At 45.6% G+C, this 22034-nt stretch overlaps 1 protein-coding gene across 1 annotated transcript; it reads left to right on the forward strand.

The window, feature by feature from the left end:
- The first annotated feature begins 8118 nt into the window (after window positions 1-8118).
- LOC139278052 (adhesion G-protein coupled receptor G2-like) lies at window positions 8119-21326 on the forward strand. Its single transcript, XM_070896717.1, has 7 exons — window positions 8119-8157; window positions 8243-8349; window positions 11062-11186; window positions 11482-11750; window positions 16501-16600; window positions 20345-20601; window positions 21204-21326. The coding sequence occupies exons 4-7, from the start codon at window positions 11654-11656 to the stop codon at window positions 21302-21304; spliced, it is 555 nt and encodes a 184-aa protein (XP_070752818.1). The 5' UTR covers window positions 8119-8157; window positions 8243-8349; window positions 11062-11186; window positions 11482-11653; the 3' UTR covers window positions 21305-21326.
- The last annotated feature ends 708 nt before the right edge of the window (window positions 21327-22034 follow it).

Genomic DNA, 22034 nt, shown 5'->3' on the forward strand with positions numbered 1-22034 from the left:
AGGCGATAGAAACTTGTCCGGGGACCACACTGGCCGTGTTAGATTTCTCTCCGACCCAACCAGGCGATAGAAACTTGTCCGGGGACCACACTGGCCGTGTTAGAAACATAGAAACATAGAAACATAGAAAATAGGTGCAGGAGTAGGCCATTCGGCCCTTCTAGCCTGCACCGCCATTCAATGAGTTCATGGCTGAACATTCAACTTCAGTACCCCATTCCTGCTTTCTCGCCATACCCCTTGATCCCCCTAGCAGTAAGGACCTCATCTAACTCCTTTTTGAATATATTTAGTGAATTGGCCTCAACAACTTTCTGTGGTAGAGAATTCCACAGGTTCACCACTCTCTGGGTGAAGAAGTTCCTCCGCATCTCGGTCCTAAATGGCTTACCCCTTATCCTTAGACTGTGACCCCTGGTTCTGGACTTCCCCAACATTGGGAACATTCTTCCTGCATCTAACCTGTCTAACCCCGTCAGAATTTTATATGTTTCTATGAGGTCCCCTCTCATTCTTCTGAACTCCAGTGAATACAAGCCCAGTTGATCCAGTCTTTCTTGATAGGTCAGTCCCGCCATCCCGGGAATCAGTCTGGTGAACCTTCGCTGCACTCCCTCAATAGCAAGAATGTCCTTCCTCAGGTTAGGAGACCAAAACTGTACACAATACTCCAGGTGTGGCCTCACCAATGCCCTGTACAACTGTAGCAACACCTCCCTGCCCCTGTACTCAAATCCCCTTGCTATGAAGGCCAACATGCCATTTGCTTTCTTAACCGCCTGCTGCACCTGCATGCCAACCTTCAATGACTGATGTACCATGACACCCAGGTCTCTTTGCACCTCCCCTTTTCCTAATCTGTCACCATTCAGATAATAGTCTGTCTCTCTGTTTTTACCACCAAAGTGGATAACCTCACATTTATCCACATTATACTTCATCTGCCATGCATTTGCCCACTCACCTAACCTATCCAAGTCGCTCTGCAGCCTCACAGCATCCTCCTCGCAGCTCACACTGCCACCCAACTTAGTGTCATCCGCAAATTTGGAGATACTACATTTAATCCCCTCATCTAAATCATTAATGTACAGTGTAAACAGCTGGGGCCCCAGCACAGAACCTTGCGGTACCCCACTAGTCACTGCCTGCCATTCTGAAAAGTACCCATTTACTCCTACTCTTTGCTTCCTGTCTGACAACCAGTTCTCAATCCATGTCAGTACACTACCCCCAATCCCATGTGCTCTAACTTTGCACATCAATCTCTTGTGTGGGACCTTGTCGAACGCCTTCTGAAAGTCCAAATATACCACATCAACTGGTTCTCCCTTATCCACTCTACTGGAAACATCCTCAAAAAATTCCAGAAGATTTGTCAAGCATGATTTCCCTTTCACAAATCCATGCTGACTTGGACCTATCATGTCACCTCTTTCCAAATGCACTGCTATGAAATCCTTAATAATTGATTCCATCATTTTACCCACTACCGATGTCAGGCTAACCGGTCTATAATTCCCTGTTTTCTCTCTCCCTCCTTTTTTAAAAAGTGGGGTTACATTGGCTACCCTCCACTCCATAGGAACTGATCCAGAGTCAATGGAATGTTGGAAAATGACTGTCAACGCATCCACTATTTCCAAGGCCACCTCCTTAAGTACTCTGGGATGCAGTCCATCAGGCCCTGGGGATTTATCGGCCTTCAATCCCATCAATTTCCCCAACACAATTTCCCGGCTAATAAGGATTTCCCTCAGTTCCTCCTCCTTACTAGACCCCCCGACCCCTTTTATAACCGGAAGGTTGTTCGTGTCCTCCTTCGTGAATACCGAACCAAAGTACTTGTTCAATTGGTCCGCCATTTCTTTGTTCCCCGTTATGACTTCCCCTGATTCTGACTGCAGGGGACCTACATTTGTCTTTACTAACCTTTTTCTCTTTACATATCTATAGAAACTTTTGCAATCCGTCTTAATGTTCCCTGCAAGCTTCTTCTGCCCTAATCAAACCCTTTGTCCTCCTCTGCTGAGTTCTAAATTTCTCCCAGTCCCCAGGTTCGCTGCTATTTCTGGCCAATTTGTATGCCACTTCCTTGGCTTTAATACTATCCCTGATTTCCCTTGATAGCCACGGTTGAGCCACCTTCCCTTTTTTATTTCTATGCCAGACAGGAATGTACAATTGTTGTAGTTCATCCATGCGGTCTCTAAATGTCTGCCATTGCCCATCCACAGTCAACCCCTTAAGTATCATTCGCCAATCCATCTCAGCCAATTCACGCCTCATACCTTCAAAGTTAGCCTTCTTTAAGTTCTGGACCATGGTCTCTGAATTAACTGTTTCATTCTCCATCCTAATGCAGAATTCCACCATATTATGGTCACTCTTCCCCAAGGGGCCTCGCACAACGAGATTGCTAATTAATCCTTTCTCATTACATAACACCCAGTCTAAGATGGCCTCCCCCCTAGTTGGTTCCTCGACATATTGGTCTAAAAAACCATCCCTTATGCACTCCAGAAAATCCTCCTCCACCGTATTGCTTCCAGTTTGGTTAACCCAATCTATGTGCATATTAAAGTCACCCATTATAACTGCTGCACCTTTATTGCACGCACCCCTAATTTCCTGTTTGATGCCCTCCCCAACATCACTACTACTGTTTGGAGGTCTGTACACAACTCCCACTAACGTTTTTTGCCCTTTGGTGTTCTGCAGCTCTACCCATATAGATTCCACATCATCCAAGCTAATGTCCTTCCTGACTATTGCCTTAATCTCCTCCTTAACCAGCAATGCTACCCCACCTCCTTTTCCTTTTATTCTATCCTTCCTGATGTTGCAGGTCTGCTGCAGCTTTCATCCCCACTTCGGGCCTTGGTCTGCTCCACCACCGCTCTGCGGGAAAAGTTAGGAAAAACAAGACAAAGCAACACCTCCCACCCCACTTCACCAAACTCTCCCACTTACCAAACTCTCAGGTTTCCCACTCTGAGCTGCTGCACTCCATTTACATGCCGGGAGAAGATATTTGGGTTCCCGTTTACGTTACTGCTATTCTATTCTCATATTCTCTCTTTGCCAGTCTTATTTTCCTCTTCACTTCCCCTCTCAACTTATTGTATTTGGCCTTTCTCTCGCTCAAAGAATTCACCTGACATGCATCACACACCCGCTTTATCTTGTTTCCTCATTTTTCCGAACTACCTCATCATCCAACAATAGCAAATTGCATTTATACAGCACCTTTAATGCAGAAAAATATCCCACAGCAGCCAAAAATTCTCCCGGATATCATTGAAGACATCCATTCGTTCTTCATGCTCCTGCAGACAGGTGTGCTCCGTATGCGAACCACAAGAGCATTTCATCAATATTTATCCTGTATGTGATGATCAGTGCTGGCCATTGCCAGAGTGCACTGGAATGAGTCTTGGTGTGAGGACCCCAAAAATGTTTTGCATTATACCTGCAGAGAAAAAGGGGGTTAAATTGGATATCCACCAAAAACAGGCATTGGGATCGCGATTAACCAGTGCCCTTTGATTGCAATAAAGGCAGGACGCCAACTTTGTGCTGCCCGCTCATTTTCATGATTTCTGCGTGCAGCCAGCACTCCCCGCTCTGTTCATTGGCTGCACGTATCAGCATTGGGTCCAATAACATTAGTGCCCAGCACTTAAAGCTAGTCTGCACCTCTGAAATGGGAGGTGCATTGTGGCTAGTGGTGGTGCTGAGATCATTCTGACTATTGTGCAATAGAAGAATCAACAATGGCTGAACATGGGAGAGATCATGCACCAAGGTTATCAGACGCTGCACTGGAAATCTTGGTGGAAGAGGTGGAAAGAAGGAAAGATGTCCTGTATCCTCAGAGGGGCCAGAGGCCCTCCAGAATGCTTAGAAGACAGTGAAAAGAGATTGCGGCCAAAGATTGTAGGCCAAGAATTTGGATGCAGTGCAGTAATAAGTTTAAAGATCTCACACGAGTTGTCAAGGTCGGTGAGTGCATCTTCAAATGCCATATCCTACAAACTGCAGCCTTAGCCTCATCCACTGCTCAATTCACCACACCCCCATCACTCACCTACCAACAGTCTCTATCAATCAGAATTCATACCTAACATTCATATGCTCTATCTCACCCTCACACACTCAGCACTTTACCTCACACCCACTTCTTACAGCTCGCACACACTGGCAGCTATTCAACCATGACAGGCACATCACCCAAACATATTGCGTGACACTCACTGACACACTTCACTCTTTTTTGCAGGAGAAGGTGATGCACAACAGGAGGCAACAGGAATTAATGGGAGGGGGAGAGATGCGCTAAATGTTTTAACCCCCTGGAGGAGATGGTGCTCGGCGGTATGGAAGCACCATTGCTGTGCCTGTGACCTCCGGCTGGGCTGAAGCAATTGAAGATGAGGCTATCCACATATCTGAACCTCCTTCTCTCCTCCCACTTCTCTCTCATCCCTCAATTGCTTCTCAACAACAAACTGCAGATGGTGTAAATATGTTTTTCACTTTCTCCTCTCCCCTTACCACAACCCAACCATTGCCCCTTTTTCATTTCAGACACTCAAGAACTGGAACCTGCCCAGACAGTGAGAAAGAGCAAGAAGAAAGTGAAGATGAAGGGACTTCGTCATTTGATTTCACAGTTGCAGCCACCAGCTCAGATACTGACACTGCGTGTAATTTAAAGGATAGGATAGAGGGGGGATCAGCACATAAGTGAGTTAATGGGTACAAGTGCACTGGATACAGAGCTGGGGGAAAGGATAGTGCAGGTGCCAGCTCTCCAGAGGGCGAGTTTGCACACGCATTCTGCTGCAGAGGACTCAGATGAAGGGATTGGGAAGATGCTGGATTCAGATGAAGGGATTGAGACTACCCGCACAAGCTATTCAAAATTCCGTGCATGCGTGGTTTCTCTATTTAAAAGCTGGGTTACCGGCTGCACGGGACCTCGAGCTTTGCTGGCCATCTCCATCGACACACTGGTGGACCCAACTATGATGCAGCGTCTGATGGTGGATGTCTCACCTTCCATTGCAGCACAAGTAGCATCCACCCAACATCTGAGCGCTGCAGTGGAAGCTTAGACTGCTGTCATGCAATCTCAGCTTCCTGCCATGGAAGCTCAGACTGCTGCCATTATGCCTCTGGATACGTGTACAAAGGGGCTTCCAGGGCATCACACCATTCCAGCAATCTATTTCTGAACAAAAAACTAGGATTGCTGAGACACTGCCACGGGGGAGTGACAGTGGCTCCATGGAGCATGAACCTACTGTCCTCTTTCAGGATGACATAATTCATACTCCCACCCCTGCCACTCCGCCAGTCCCCTTGCTTTTGTCTGTCAGCCAGCCAGCCAGACTGGTGCCGCCCATGCCGAGATGATGCTGTCTGCTGCCAGGCCTTCTAGGCCCAGAGCTGCTCGAGGTCGCCCTCCAAGGCCAGCCAAAGCCTCCCCACTGAAAGTCAGCAGCCTCCCACCAGCCATGCTGCAACCACTGGGGAAGAACATCGTAGGAGCACTTGGCCAGGCAAAGGCACACGGGTGATTAGCTTTCCATGCACTATGGCATGATTTAATTTATAAATTTGGATTGGAATATGTATTTTGTGTTGGCTTTTACTTTTGCATTGTGGCCAACACAATGATGTGAGGGTCAGTGGCAGAGGAAAGGTAAGGAGTGTGGGACTGTTGGTGAATGTAGAATTGAGTTGCGGTTACTGGTATCGCTCATAAATTATTTGTTCACATAGAGCCCGGGCAGAAAGGGACAGTCTAGGTTGCAGCCTCCTTTCCTCTTCCATCTTCTGCTCCTCCACCTCCCCATCCTCCTCCTGCTCCTGCCCCTCAGCTTCTCGCCTGATAAGCTGTTCCCCCACGATGTCAAGTTTGAGCACCATGCAGTATACCACGACAAATCTTGAGACCCGCTCATCTGAGTACTGCAGGGCTCCTCCAGAACAGTCCAAGCAGCGGAAGCATTGTGTGAGGATGCCAATGGTCAGCTCTTTAAGATTCCTTGTGGCAGCATGACTCTCATTGTAGGCCTGCTGTACACATGTGTGTGGGTTCCAGGCCGGAATCGTGAGCCATGTCATGAGGGAATAACGCTTGTTGCCCAATGGTCAAGCTTTGATTTGCAGTTGTGGTTGAAGTCGAGCTGGCAAAGAGCACTGCTGCAGAATGAATGAATCATGACTGCTGCCAGGATAACGGGCATTCACCTGCACAACGCGCTGCCAGTGGTCGCACACCAGCTGCACGTTGAGGGAGTGAAATCCCTTTTTGTTCAGGTAAATGTCTGAGTTCACATGAGGCAGACAAAGCAATGTGCATGCAGTAAATGGCACCGTTCGCCATGGGGAAGCCTGCAATCCGTGCAGACCCTTGTGTTCACTCCACCTGTTTGTCTCTGGTAAGAGGGATTGAGATGAAGTTGTCTCTCTTTGCACAGAGCGTCTCAGTGATTTCCCTGAAAATTGCAAGATGTGCTTACATCTCCAGCACTAGCCTGGAAGGAGCCAGGCGCATAAAAGTTCAGAGCCACAACCATCTTCACAGCCACTGACAATACGGTCCTTGCCCTGCTCTGAGGTTGGAGTTGGGGCTGCAGCAGTTGGCAGATTTGAGCTGTAACCTCTTTAGTGACACACAGAGGTCTCAAACATTGATTGTCGCTGAAGTTCATGTCAGAGACTTGCTCCCGAAACACCCTCTGTGGATATGGCCTCCTACTGAGTGTCCTTCTCCCTCTCCTCGTCCTCCCTCTTCCAGCAGCTTGTCCTGCTCTCTGTGGCCTTTGCTCTTTCTCCCAGGCATGCTCAATTCCAAGAGGAGGTCTACCAGTGCACCTAGGTCTGAAAGCAAGTGGTTTGTGCATAAGCCTTTAAGTCACCCAAAAAGTAATTTAGCACTAGCCAGAGCACTTCCTGTAGACTATTGAAAATTTTAACAAGCATGGAAAAGCATCCAAATGTGGAGAATTGCAGCAACAGCCAGAAGAAATAATCCAGCAACTAATCTGTAAATAATTTATGATCCTTTTAAGTAGCACTGGTGGGGGTTCTTCATGCCCTTTAACATGTTCAGCTGTACAAAGTTAAAAGACAGGGTAGGCTGGAGTGTAGAGTTCCAAAATGGCAGCGCTGGTGTCAAGTCAGCATTACCGCTGATTGAAGTCATGATCTGCCTGCTCTGCATGCTGCCGGCAGTCGTTAGATGTGTGCACTCAAACCCTTTTATGAAGACAGCGTCTGCCGCACTTCCCATTGGAATTATTCATGCGCGTTGCGAATACCGTTTTCATAATTTAAGGTGCCTCGTAGTGCCCAAAAATACAGGGGCGACAGAGGTTAATTTCACCCCCAAAAAGAGGAAATGTGTATGGCAGATATCATCAGGACAACTCATTGAACAGAGCCTTTGCCAAATAGTTATCATGAACCTGCTGTATGCAATGTTGTGAGTCGGTACTTGTATCAGTAAATAATATGGAGTGTAAAGGAAGGCGTAGTGTTGTACCCACACTGAGCTGTGCCTATGCCTCCTGTTTATTCATCTCCTGCCTCCTCCTCTCAGTCCAAGCCTTAAATTTTTAGGCATGCTCCTCAAACGGGATCAGAGGATTCAACATTACTGCCCTGCCTCCCCTCCATTTTCAGACATCTGCTTCCCAATCTGTGCTGCTTTGTCCAACAAAAGCCCACGTATACTTTGAATACATGACAATAGCTGCCTGGAGTCTGCCTACTCCCATGCTTGAGGGTGTGGTCTGTAGGTTGGGCTTTCTTGGCTGCTCCCCATTCCGTTTCTTGTTTTCTTCTTCAAAATAAATTCTGTTACCATCTATATTGATTCATTTGCAGGATAAAAATCAGAGCAATATTTTAAATAATGTAATTGGGATTCGAGCGAGGAATAGAAGCATTGATAATCTGACAGACCCTGTGACAATTGTGTTTAACAAAACATCATCGGTAAGAACCTGTTTTTTACTGTCCGTTATTCAATCTGTTAAAATAAACTATTTATGTTAAGGGCAGTAAAGAATTATTGTTACTCTTCTTCATTATAGGAAAAGTTCATTCCAAAATGTGTCTTCTGGGAATTCGAACAAAATGGTAATATAGGGAGTCATTTTTATCAAATGTTTCTATCATGTTGAAACCAAGGAGCAGCTTCTCAGTGAGTAACTTTCCATTGCAGAGAACACAAGTATCGGGCACTGGAATGATTCTGGGTGTACAACAGAAAATACCGAAAATGAAACCATCTGCAGATGCAACCACCTGACCTTCTTTGCTGTCTTGCTGGTCGGTACAATGCAGTGCAATGTTATGTGTCTTTCATCCCATTCCAGCTGGGCTATGAGCAGCAAAAGTACCAGTAATAATCCTTCATTATACGTAAACAAACAGAAAGGGATAGGAAAGACAGTTGGTACATTAAGCCGGTGCCATCCCAATAAAGAACAAGCTGCTCACCGCATTAAACCCATTCTCCCTCCCTCTTCCCCAGAGCCACGCAATCTCCTTGGGAGGCAAAAATAAAGAGAAAAGCTCCAAGCGGGAATTTAGGAAAAAGAACTTCGGGAAATTTCTCTGTGACCCCCACAGGCAAAAAGCAAGTTCCAGGAGAACATGATAACTGGTGACACAACCCCTGTTAATCCGCTCACCTTGCACAACTGGAGATGTCTTCCACTCACATAAATTCACCCAGCTCCCTTTGGAATGCTGGCAACGAATCTCACACTCACGCTGCCGACTTATTCCAGAGGGTGATACTCTCTGAAAAGAATAACTTCCAAGTATCTAACCTAACTCTCTGCTTTGTAACTTCAAGCGATGTCCATCTCTTCCCCCCACACCCCCACTCCCATCTTCCCCACCTATCCACATCAACAGGATCTAAACCCTTCATTATTGTAAACATATTGGCCGTGAATTTCCTTGGATCTGCTCCTGCTCCTCCATCATAACTTTTCCAGAAATGGCGTTTACGTTGCACCTCTTCAAATTTACAGCACTGGAGTGGGAGCAACTCTGAGGAAATTCCCAGCCCTCAATCATATCCTCTCAAAGTCTACACTTTTCCAAAGTAAAAAGTCCCAGCTTGCTAATCTGGTCCTGATATCTAAGGGTCGACAAGCTCAGTAGCAAAATAGTAGCTGTCCTCTGGACCTTTTCCCGGACTTGGTATCCTCCACTATTTGAGGCTACCAAACCTAACACCAAATGTGGCAAGATCAAGGCCTTGTCTAATGTATGGACATTGCAATGTATGCACCTGTGAGTATGCTCACAGGTTTGCAGAGCTGTTGCATTGTGAGTGACTTAGCCAGTCACGTGATGTTCACAATACTCAATAATACCCAGTCAGTTGGCTCTGGGTCAACAACGATGAGGTATGAAGTTGTGAGCCTGGTGGATGAACTGGTAATGTTTAGCATGATTGTTAAACATTTGTTTATAAACCAAGTACTTCTTCATCGCAATGTGTTGCAATGTGAAAGCAAAGAACCCATGAAGCAAATACATTGCAGACAGTACTTCTGGTTTTATATTTAGCTGTTCTAACCATAAGTTCTGAAAACCTATTTGCTTTTGCAACAGGCTTGCCATATTATTCATGGACCTTCATTCCCATTTATCCTTGTATCTGGTTCACTAATGTTCTTTAGGAAGGAAATTTTCTTTTGTTATTCAAAATAAATTCTGGTACACTCTGTGTTGGGGCCGAAATTCAGCCTCCCAAAAATGGAAGGCTTACTGTCGGAAACGGCGGCCACGCAGCGGAGTCGAATGGCCGCCGCTTTGGGGTCGAATGGCCGCCGCTCGTGAAATTCTCCGAGGTGGTTTTTCTGGCGGTCCCCACTTCTGCCCCACTGCTGCCGACCCCTCCTAAGTGCATCATCAAAGCGCGCCCCGCCGATCTTCCGCACCTCCATTGAAATTCAGGGCAAAAACCTCCTGCCCGCCGAGCGTTGCCCCGACAGCTTTTTCTGTCAGTGCACTGTGTTGGAAGTATGTGCGACATGGCTGAGCGGCGGTTATTCAAGGGGAGGGCGCACTGCCCCGGTCACTGTTTTATTTTTTTTTCGGCCGACTGCTAGGTCAGCCCGACAATTATGTCCCCAGGTTCGACTGGGCTGCCAGCAGGCTGGAAGGCATACGCTCTTGGATGTCAGGCTGCTGGCCCAGCCGAAACCCTCCCTGGTGGCCCAGTGGACCTAACTAAAATAATCGCAGAGCTTGCAGCGGCTCTCCCCTTTAAGTGAAGGGGAGGGACGTGCTGACACACACACGCGTCATGACATCATCAGCCCCAGGCTGATGACTGACAACGGCGGAGACTCCGCCCCTCCTCCACTTCCGCCCCTCTAGAGTGCTCACCGCCGCACTACCGCCCCCAGTATGTCCGACTTCCGGTCCATTCCAAAAAAATGACAAAGAGAAGAATTTCGGGCAGGAGGCCACCTCATCCACCGCGGCGATGAAAACACATCAGAAGCGGTAAGTGCGCCCCGTTTCGGGCGGACCTGAATTTCTCTCTCATTGTCTCTTCTCTGCCGTCTGAAGTGCCTCAGTGAGGCTCTCAGTTGTGCAGGACAATGAAGGGTGAGCAATAAATGCTGGCCTTGCAAGGACGGTCACATCCCCAGAATGATGTTTTTAAAAAGAGCTGTACAACAGAATAGCAGACCGTTTTTCCCACAATTCTCCAGGTGATCAGTGTCTGATCTTAGCCCTGCTGCCCTGGGGATTGTGTGGAAGTCAAACAGCTCCTCACAGGAGGGAGAGTCGCCCAGAGTGTGCACCTCATTATGGCCAGCTTTAGATAAGCTTTGGATGAGGCCTTGGACAAGGTATCCATGTGCCCTCTTGAAAGGGGGGATGTGGATATCACAAGGGCTCCCAAGGAAAAGGTTACTGTAAAAATATATTGAAAGCAGAGCATTTCATTTATTTAAAAGATAAAAATACCCAGTCCTCATAATAATGCTTAGCCTTTTCTTTATAAAGCAAATCGATGGGAGCCAACCCTTGGATGAGAAGATATTGAAATCACTAACATATATTACACAGATTGGTTGCGGTATTTCTGCCATTTTCACAGCAATTACTGTCATCCTCCACTTTATTCTCAGGTATGTATCCAGCATCAATGCTATAATCTCCAGTAAAAGCCACTTTAAATGAAGTAGCTCTGCAATCTAAATACACAATGAATTACCTCTTGAGGATAGAGCCCATATGCACTTCACAGCAGCAGGTTTATTAAACTAAGTTTACTTCCATTTGTAGATATATTAATTGCGAGAGTGCTGTAGCCAGGAACTAAATTGATTCCCTTTTGATGTTGGAAATCAGTTTGTTATGCTATCAGTTTCCTTCTTTGCTCCTAAATGCTGTTTCATTATTGAGACCTTTTTTTTAACCCAGAAAAAGACAAAAGGAATGTTCCATCCAGATCCACGTGAATCTCAGTGCTGCCTTGTTTCTTCTCAATGTGAACTTCTTCACCAACTCATGGCTCACTTCCCTTAACATTGACAGTCTCTGTAAAGCCATTGCTGTGTTTCTGCATTACTCGCTCCTTTGCAGCTTTACATGGATGGGAATTGAAGCATTCCACCTGTACATCATGCTGGTCAAAGTCTTCAACACTTACATAAGGTGCTACATGCTGAAGCTCTGTCTTGTTGGATGGGGTGAGTGTAACGTACTTTGTTGCTACATTAGTTGTATGTACATGGTCTGAATCCTTATTGTATAATACAGCCACATCTATTGTTTCATTACTACAAGAGAAAGAACATAGTTTAAAACAGTTGTTCTAAGGGTTCGGACTGTCTCCAGTCAAAGTTATGGCAGGCAAACCACTGCAGCATTTCAGGGCCAGCATGTTTAATAATCAAACTCGGTTACAAAGAGGGAATCACATTTGGTAAATGCATTCTCCATACCAATCCAGAGCAGGTGAATGAGAATGGAAGTTATTTTTGATGGTCCAAATTTAGTTCCAGGTGGTCAAAGTTCCCTGAAATTCAACCCTGAACTGGCAATCTAATCAGAGCGGCTATAAGGGTGATTGGTTTTCAGAACAGGAACATCACAGTGGCCCGCTTCTAAGGATAGAGTTTATAGCATAATTGATGAAATGTCTTTCCTGATAAATTAAATAAATCTGGAATAAAAAGCTAGTGTCAGTAATGGTGACCATGAAACTATCGGATTGACATAAAACACCCATCTGGTTCACGAATATCCTTCATGGAAGGAAATCTGCCGTCCTTACCTGGTCTGGCCGATATTTGACTCCAGACCCACAGCAATGTGGTTGACACTTAACTACCCTCTGAAATGGCCTTGCAAACCACTCAGTTGTAAAAAACTGCAACAAGAAACAATAATAAGAATAGGAAATAAGGGAATAGTAGCATAGTGGTAATGTTGCTGGACTAGAAATCCAGAGGCCTGGACTAATAATCCCAAGACAAGAGTTCAAATCCCACCACAGCAGCTGTGGGAATTTAAATTCTGTTAATTAAATACATCTGCAATTTTAAAAAAACGAGTATCAGTAACAATTGTCGTAAAAACTCATCTGGTTCACTAATGTCCTGCAGGGCAGGAAATCTGCCGCCCTTACCCGGTCTGGCCTATATGTGACTCCAGACCCACAGCAATGAACTTGCCTCTTAACTACCCTGGAGGCCCACCACCACCTTCTCAAGAGCAATTAGGAATGGGCAATAAATTCCACCCTTGCTGATGATGGACAGAATAAATAAAAAAATAAAACCGGACGGACCATCCGGCATTGAACTCGGCACCGGCTTCACACGACAATGGCCCACCCAGCCCCGTCGGCCCTGCAAAGTCCTCCTCACTTACATCTGGGGACGTGTGCCAAAATTGGGAGAGCTGTCCCACAGACTAGTCAAGCAACAGTTGACAGTCATACTCACAAAATCATACCTTTCAACCAACATCTCAGACTCCTCCATCACCATCCCTGGGGATGTCCTATCCTACGGGCAGGACAGACCCACCAGAGGTATCGGCATCATGGTAAACAGTCAGGAGGGAGTGGCCCTGGGAGCCCTCAACATTGACTTCAGACCCGATAAAGTCTCATGGCTTCAGGTCAAGCATGGGCAAGATTACCACCTACCGCCCTCCCTCAGCTAATGAATCAGTACTCCTCCATGTTGAACACCACTTGGAAGAAGCACTGAGGGGAGCAAGGGCACAGAATGTACTCTAGGTGGGGGACTTCAATGTCCAGCACTAAGAGTGGTTCCATAGCACCATTACTGACCGAGCTGGCCAAGTCCTGAAGGATATAGCTACCAGACTGGGCCAGCAGCAGGTGGTGAGGGAACCAACACAAGGGAAAAACCTACTTGACCTCGTCCTTACAAATGTACCTGTCACAGATGAATCTGTCCATGACAGCATTGGTAACAGTGATCATTGCTCAGTCTTTGTGGAGACGAAGTCCCTGCTTCACACTAAAGACACCCTCCATCGTGTTGTGTGGCACTACCACCGTGCTGAATGGGATAGATTCAGAACAGATCTAGCAGTTCAAAACTGGGCACCTACGAGGCACTGTGGGCCATCAGCAGCAGCAGAATTTTATTCCACCACAATCTGTAACCTCATGGCCCAGCATATCCCTCACTCTATCATTACCATCAAGCCAGGGGACCAATGAGGAGAGTAGAGGAGCCAGGAGCATCAGGCTTACCTAAAAAAAATGAGGCCCGACATGCATGTTAAGCATTGAAAGCTGCATGCTATAAACAGAGCTAAGCAGTCCCACAATCAACGAATCAGATCAAAACTCTGCAGTCCTGCCATATTCAGTCGTGAATGGCGGTGGGTAATTAAACAACTAACAGGAGGACACGGCTCCATGAATATCCCCATCCTCAATGATTGTGGAGCGCGGCAGGCAAGTGCAAAAGACAAGGTTGAACTGTTTACAACTATCTTTAATCAGAAGCGCAAAGTGAATGATCCATATTGGCCTCCTCCTGAGGTCTCCACCATTACAGAAGCCAGTCTTCAGCCAATTCGATTCACTCCACCTGACATCAGGAAGTGGCTGAGTGCATTGGATACAGCAAAGGCTATGGGTCCCGACAACATCCCGGCTGTCACGCTGAAGACTTGTGCTCCAGAACTAGCCGCGCATCTAGCCAAGCTGTTTCAGTACAGCTACAACACTGGCATTTATCCGACAATGTGGAAAACTGCCTAGATATATCCTGTCCACAGAAAGCAGGGCAAATCCAATCTGGCCAATTACCACCCATCAGTCTACTCTCAATCATCAGCAAAGTGATGGAAGGTGTCGTCACCAGTGCTATCAAGCAACACTAACTCACCAATAACCAGCTCATCGATGCCCAGTTTGGGTTCCGCCAGGACCACTCGGATATTCATGGAGCCGTGTCCTCCTGTTAGTTGTTTAATTACCCACCGCCATTCACGACTGAATGTGGCAGGACTGCTGAGTTTTGAGCTGATTCGTTGATTGTGGGACTGCTTAGCTCTGTTTATAGCATGCAGCTTTCAATGCTTAGCATGCATGTCGGGCCTCATTTTTTTTAGGTAAGCCTGATGCTCCTGGCTCCTCTACTCTCCTCATTGGTCCCCTGGCTTGATGGTAATGATAGAGTGAGGGATATGCTGGGCCATGAGGTTACAGATTGTGGTGGAATAAAATTCTGCTGCTGCTGATGGCCCACTACAGCCTTGGTCCAAGCATGGACAAAAGAGCTGAATTCTAGAAGTGAGGTGAGAGTGACTGCCCTTGACATCAAGGCAGTATTGATCGAGTGTGGCACCAAGGAGTCCTAATACAATTGTAGTCAGTGGGATTCAGGGGGAAAACTAGCCACTGGCTGGAGTCAAACCTAGCACAAAGGAAGATAGTTGTGGTTGTTGGAGGTCAATCATCCCAGCCCCAGGACATCGCTGCAGGAATTCCTCAGGCCAGTGACCTTGGCCCAACCATCTTCAGCTGCTTCAGCAATGACCTTCTCTCCATCATAAGGTCAGAAGTGTGGATGTTCGCTGATGATTGCACAGTGTTCAATTTCATTCTGAACTCCTCAGAAAATGAAGCAGTCCATGCCCGCATGCAGCAAGACCTGGATGACATTCAGGCTTGGGCTGCTCAGTGACAAATAGCATTCATGCCACACAAGTACCAGGCAATGACCATCTCCAACAAGCGAGAGACTAACCACCTCCCCTTGATATTCAACGGCATTACCATCGCCGAATCCCCCACCATCAACATCCTGTGGGTTAGAAAATGAACTGGACCAGCCATATAAATACTGTGGCTGCAAGATCAGGTCAGAGGCTGGGTATTCTGCGCTGAGTGTCTCACCTCCTGACACCCCAAAACCTTTCCACCATCTACAAGACACAAATCAGGAGTTACTCTCCACTTGCCGACATGAGTGCGATTGCAACAACTCTCAAGAAGCTCAACACCTTCCAGGACAAAGCTGCCCACTTGATTGGCAGCCCATCCACCACCTTCATCATTCACTCCCTCCACCACTGGCGCACAGTGGCTGCAGTGTGTACCATCTACAAGATGTACTACAGCAACTCGCCATGGCTTCTTCGATATTACCTCCCAAACCCATGTCCACTATCACCTAGAAGGACAAGGGCAGCAGGTGCATGGGAGCACCATCACCTGCAAGTTCCCCTCCAAGTCACACACCATCCTGACTTTGAAATATATCACCATTCATTTATCATCACTGGGTCAAAGTCCTGGAATCCCCTCCCTAACAGCACTGTGGGAGTACCTTCACCACAAGGGTTGCAGCGGTTCAAAAAGGGGGCTCACCATCACCTTCTCAAGGACAATTAGTGATGGGCAATAAACGCTGGCCTTGTCAGCGATGTCCACATCCCAGGAATGAATAAATAAAATAAACAAATTGATTGAAAGCTGGTTGTTCGGCCTCGACATTTTTGAACAAAAGAAAACATTTTCTTTGTTTCTTTCTTCACAGATGCTGCCTGACCTGCTGACTATATCCAGCACTTTTTATTTTCATTTCAGAGTTCCAGCATCCGCAGTATTTTGCTTTTGAATGTTTCCTTCAGGCAGCTGCCTTCTGTTGTGGCAAGGCCCCGAGGCCTGCGCCAGCGAGTTTCTGTCCGCCAGTCTATCGCAACTCCCCAGTGAAGGCCGGGCAGCCCACCTCTGCATGTGTTCCTAGTACCCAGAAGGCAGAAAGAAAGGTCAGGGGTCATGGGTCAGCTCTATGGCAGATGGAAGTCCTGCCCGTCAGAATGTGGCCCCCAATCAGAAAATTGATGCCTTTGTCTTATAATCAGTTACCTCTCTGCTTAACTGACAGTCTAGCATATTTAAATATAATAACTCTTTGCAACCATGATTCTATGTATTCCCAGCTACTCCAGCTGCTGTACTTATAATAATCATTGGAGTAAGCACAGACAATTATGGCCGGTATTCGATTCTTGTCAACAACAATTACAGCTCTACTGCCATGTAAGTTTAATATTTTGGTTGTGATGGTAATTATTTGATTCTATATTATCAAAGCTAATCTAAAATATAACCGGGGTAAATTTCCGTGAGGCATCCCCCACTGTTGCTGTAACTTCAGCAGAAACACCAACTATGCGCGTGGATGAGAACGATATTACTGGACCTCTCCTCTGTTGTCCAGCTCCATGGAACCGCCCTTGTTTGACCATAGCCAGAGCATCTCTAGCGACGACTTCTCTGACCATCCCAGTATTGCCTCTGGATCCACTCTTGGACCATTCTTCCTGAGCTACATGCTGCCTGATGCTTGGTGACATTATCCTCAGGCATGAAGTCAGCTGATGATACCGAGCTCGACCTTTCCACCACCTCTCTCAAACCTCCCCTCTTTCTTTGCTATCAGACTGCTTTCCAGCATCCATTTCTGGAAGTGCTTTAACTTCTTCCTGCTAAACATTGGGAAGAGTGAAGTGTCATTCCCCCTGCCTCCCCCCCACCCCCACAAACTCTACCCTCACCACCGATTCTATCCCCCTCCCTGGCCATTGTCTCAGGCTGAACCAAACTGTTTGAAATTTTGACATCCTGTATGACCCCGAGTTCAGCTTCTGACCACATATCCTCTCCATCACAAATACTGCCTACTTGCACCTCCGTAATATTAATCCTCTTCATTCCTATCCCAGCCTATCTGCTGCTGAAACTCTCACACATCTTTGTTAACTCCAGCCTTGATTATTCCAATACTCTTCTCGGCAGCCTCCAATTCTCCACCCTCTGTGTACTTCAGCTTATCCAAAACTCGACAACCCAGAGCTTCTCCTGCACCGTTCTAATCACCCATTGTCCTTCTCCACATTGACCTGCATTGGCTCCTGTTCTTCCTAATCCTCAGATTTAAAATTCTCATTCTTGAATCTAAACCCCCCCATGGCCTTTCCCCTCCCTATATTGCTGTAACCTCCTCCATTCCTACTCCCCTGAACTGTCTGTTCCTCTCAGTCTGACCTCCTGTGCATTCCTCGCTTCCTTTCTTTGCGACAGCATTGGTGGCTTTCCACTCTCTGGAATTTCCTCCTTAAGCCCCTCCCTCTCTCCAACTCACTTTCCTTCCTCAATAGTCTGTTTAAAATCCACCTCTATGACCAAACTTACTAGAACTATGTGAGAGTTAGTGATCCGACTTAAATATTTAAATCATCATCATAGGTGGTCCCTCAAATGAGTGTGACTTGCTACCATGAGAGTTCACAGATGTTTCAATGAAGGACCCGATGTTCCAGTCCTGAACTCCAGTTGAGGGGGTGGAAGATGCCTGTGCGTGAATTTTTTAACGTGTGGTGACCGTTGCCCATCAACCACCACACGGGCTTGACAGAGCTAAGTAATTATCCAATGGCAAGGATTAACCAGGACGACTGGAGACCTGCTCTGCTGCACGGACCTAGTGCACACACACATCGCAGTGTGGACGGTCCATGCTGCCCCTGGGCCCTCGGCTCTTCTGGGCCCCGTACCCTCATTCGCCGCACCACCGCCACACTGTTACAGGGCCCGGCACTCCAGCTCTATTTATGGCCCCAACCTGCGGTGGTGTTCTCACACAGGTCGGGGCGGCCCATGATGTAAATACGACATTTAAAACAGCTTACTTTCAATTTAAGAGTTTTACAATGCCTTCCTCAGAAACATCTCCTTCATCTGCACTTCCCAATTATGTCGTTACAGAAATTGAATTTATTTCAAAAACTGAATTTAAAAAAAAACATTTCCTATTTAGTATATGTAAACAACTAACCTTAATATGTTTCCTGTTACAGATATCTCTTTGCTTACAATTTATTTTATTTAATCCCTCCACCCTGAGTTTTAACAGTATTTTATTTTGGAACAATTAGTATTAAAAAGGCATTTATGCTTGTAGTTCCTCTTCAAATATTGCAATCCATTAAGAACTCCCAGGACTATTTAACAGAAAGAACCAAGAAAAAGTTGCATTCATATGGCAGCTTTCACCACCTCAGGACATCCCGAAGTGCTTTACAACCAATTGTCCTTTTTAAACAAATATATATATTCACTGTTGTAATGTTAGAAATACGGCAGCCAGTTTGCGCACAGCAAGCTATCACAGACAGCAATGTAACATTGATCAGATAATTTGTTATAGTGATGTTGGTTGAGGGATAAATATTGGCCAGAACACCAGGGAAAACGCTCCTGCTCTTCTTTGAATGGTACCATGGAATCTTTTACGTCCATCTGAGAGGGCAGTTGGGGCAGCAGTTTAACATCTCATCCAAAAAACGGCACCTCTCTCAGTGCAGCACTCCTTCAGTACTGTAATGAAGTGCCAGTCTAGATTTTGTGTTCAAGTCTCTGGAGTAGGACTTGAACCCATAATCTTCTGACTCAGAGGCGAGAGTGCATTTAAGTTAAGAGTATCCAGCCAGATTTATTGTGAAAATGTAGCACCCAAAAAAAATAACTTACCCAACAGTAGTAGTTTTGTTCCTTGAACCACTTGTCACCATGCTCCTGGAGATTTGTATCAATCACAAGCCGGATGTTCTATCACATCTTTCTTCTTCTTCATCCGTGCCCATACAACTTAGCAGAGACCATTTGTAACAAGCCCTGGTCTCATTGGGACTCACTGATGGAGGATTTAAGAAGTCCAAGAAGGCTGCTGCCTCCTTTGGTCTCTTGACCTCAATCCGCACCTGTGATATTCCTTACTTTTACTGCTATTTGCTTCTCCATTGGTTCCGTTTAACCTTGCTCTTTCATATGCGTACACTAGATGATCCTGTCCTAATTTCTGTTTCTCTGCTCTAAAAGTCCAAGGAGTAGATTTTGACTTTGTCGATAATGTAAAACGGGTGATTGCAAGTCGGCAGCCTATTTTACATTTCTCCTGATTTTTATTTCCTTTGAATTCAGTGAAAGTAACTGTCAGTAGTGTTAACTGTTTGAACTTCCCAAATTGTATAGCATTAATTTTGTGGGCTTTTCCAAAGATCAGCATGGTTTAAAACATTATTTGGAAGGTCCCTTTTTATACCAACAGCTCGGCACTCCAGCAAAGTGCCAGGCTGACCAATCTCAGCACCGACCCCACGTACAAAGCACAAACATTCAAAGCATCACGTTCATAGCTCGGCAAAATCGGCTGAATTTTTAAAAATGGGCCACACCTCGCCTTTAACTATCGCCCCACGAGCGGCCTGCCGCGCTGTACACGCCTCCTGAAGCTGTCGCTGTCATCACCCGGCGCAGCTTCATGGGACAATACTCAATTTAGGGTCTGGGGCGATAATGGGGTGCTGCCCACGCTGATGACGTTGTCAATGCCAGCACAGCGGAGCGGGGCACGATGGAATATCGCGGAATTTAGCGGAAGTCGTTAGTGCTGCCGCGCCCAGATGAAAAGTCAGTTGCGCCCTATTAGCGCCCCGGGGGCCGCTAACGAGAGGTGCAAATCAATCGAATTTCTAGGCCGATGACTTTGTTAAAAGAATGCACATAGAAATTTTACATGCGCACTTTTCCTACCTCCGTTAAAATAGCAGACAAAGGAATATGATTAGTGCTCAAAAGTAATTTACCCCATAGAGAGGATTGATCAATTTAAATGGCGCTTCTCACTTTTGATAAAAATCACACTTTTGCATCTTTCTGCATAAATTCTTCTGGTGGTATTTTCATGGATATTAGTTAAGCCTTTTTCATGTTCTTTCACAGGTGCTGGATAACGAACAAGACTGTGCATTATGTTACAAATGTTGGATATTTCCTACTTACATTCCTGGGTAACACAATCATGCTGATAATTCTGAGTGTAAAGGTGATCAGATTGAAAGGAGATAATAAAAAGAGTATATTCACCATCCTGGGCCTGACCTGTCTGCTGGGCACAACATACGGCATAGCTTTGTTTTCACATGGACCTATGACTATACCTGCAATGTACACATTCTGCATCCTCAACCCTCTGCAAGGTTAGTCAGAATAGAATTATACGTATTGACCAGACATAAAAACTTACACTTTCAGTAGTCAATTGATTTTGATAAACTCTTACTTGCAGGCAAATTAATAGCCTCTGTTATAATTTGAGCAGAACACAATTAATTGAGTTGTTGGTGGAATAACATGCTAGTACTGTTCCACACAGTAAAAATTTTTGTCGATGATTCCTTGCATGGCAAGTTCCCCAACTCTGTCCTGCTAGGCATTGAGTTGAAGTCTTGTGATTCTCCACACGGAGTGAGGAAAATTGGCAAAACCTGGGTCACTCTGACATATCTCGTGTTGGGCAATTAGAGAGTGACACTGGTAAACACGAGAGAGCAAATCATCCGGACAGCCTTCATGGTATGGAGAATAATAAATCCTAAAAGTTTGGAAACACTAAGATTACTATTAACAAAAATCCATCAATGGAACAATTTTCCTTGCTGTAAAGCACAAAATTAATCTTGACCATCTCTATTATTTATAAAGCTTTGCAATTATTAATGACTAGACATATTTACAAAAACTAATATAGTTTATATAAACACTGAAACAAGCTACTTGAATCGTTTCTTTTTGTTTGCAGGGTTTTTTATATTCGTGTGGTACTATATGTTAACACGACCATCCTTGGCCAGCGAGACATCAAAAACAAGCAAAAGTACAACTACTAATGAATATAACTGAAATGTTTGCCCATTTAATTCTGAAGCCCAATGGTAAACTTTAATCTTCAGTTCACTTGTGCAGAGCTTCGCACACCAGAAGCACATACAGGGAATTCAGGGAGTGCCCCACACCACTTTTTATCATGGACAGAAAATGATGTGGGGTGTGTGGGGTGAATTCCTGATGTGTGCACCTAGCACGTGAAGCTCTGCACTGGGAGTGCTAAAGACAGAAAGTCGCCCATTCCAAATACACAAATTTGCCAGCAAATGATTCCATACTATGTTAAATATATTTAAGCTGTGACTGTTGCAGCAGCTGTCAGGCACTGTGCAAGATTGCGAGAACATTATACTGATAGGGTTATATGAAAATGCGGGGGAAGACTTGTGTGGAGCATAAACACTGACTGGCCTGTTTCTGTGCTGCAGACTCGATGCAAGATTGCAGCCTGTACTATATTTCTGGTAAATCCAGAACCAACCTGGTAGAGTTTTTTTTAGATTTTTATAAATACTTAGAATGCAAAATAGCATACATACATAAATAGAATATGCTTTAATCTCCTTTAATATACAAAATATACTTGACTTCCAACTCTGGGCTTCATATGTGATTGAATCACTCATTGAGATAATTTTGTATACATACATCTTGCTTTAATTGAAGTTGTATTTAATGTCCAATCCTGTTTCTGTCTCTCCTCTCTGTAACTGGGGACAATGCTCAGACACAGCAACAGCTGTTG

Source organism: Pristiophorus japonicus, chromosome 13 (assembly GCF_044704955.1).
Source record: "Pristiophorus japonicus isolate sPriJap1 chromosome 13, sPriJap1.hap1, whole genome shotgun sequence".
Taxonomy (NCBI): domain Eukaryota; kingdom Metazoa; phylum Chordata; class Chondrichthyes; family Pristiophoridae; genus Pristiophorus; species Pristiophorus japonicus.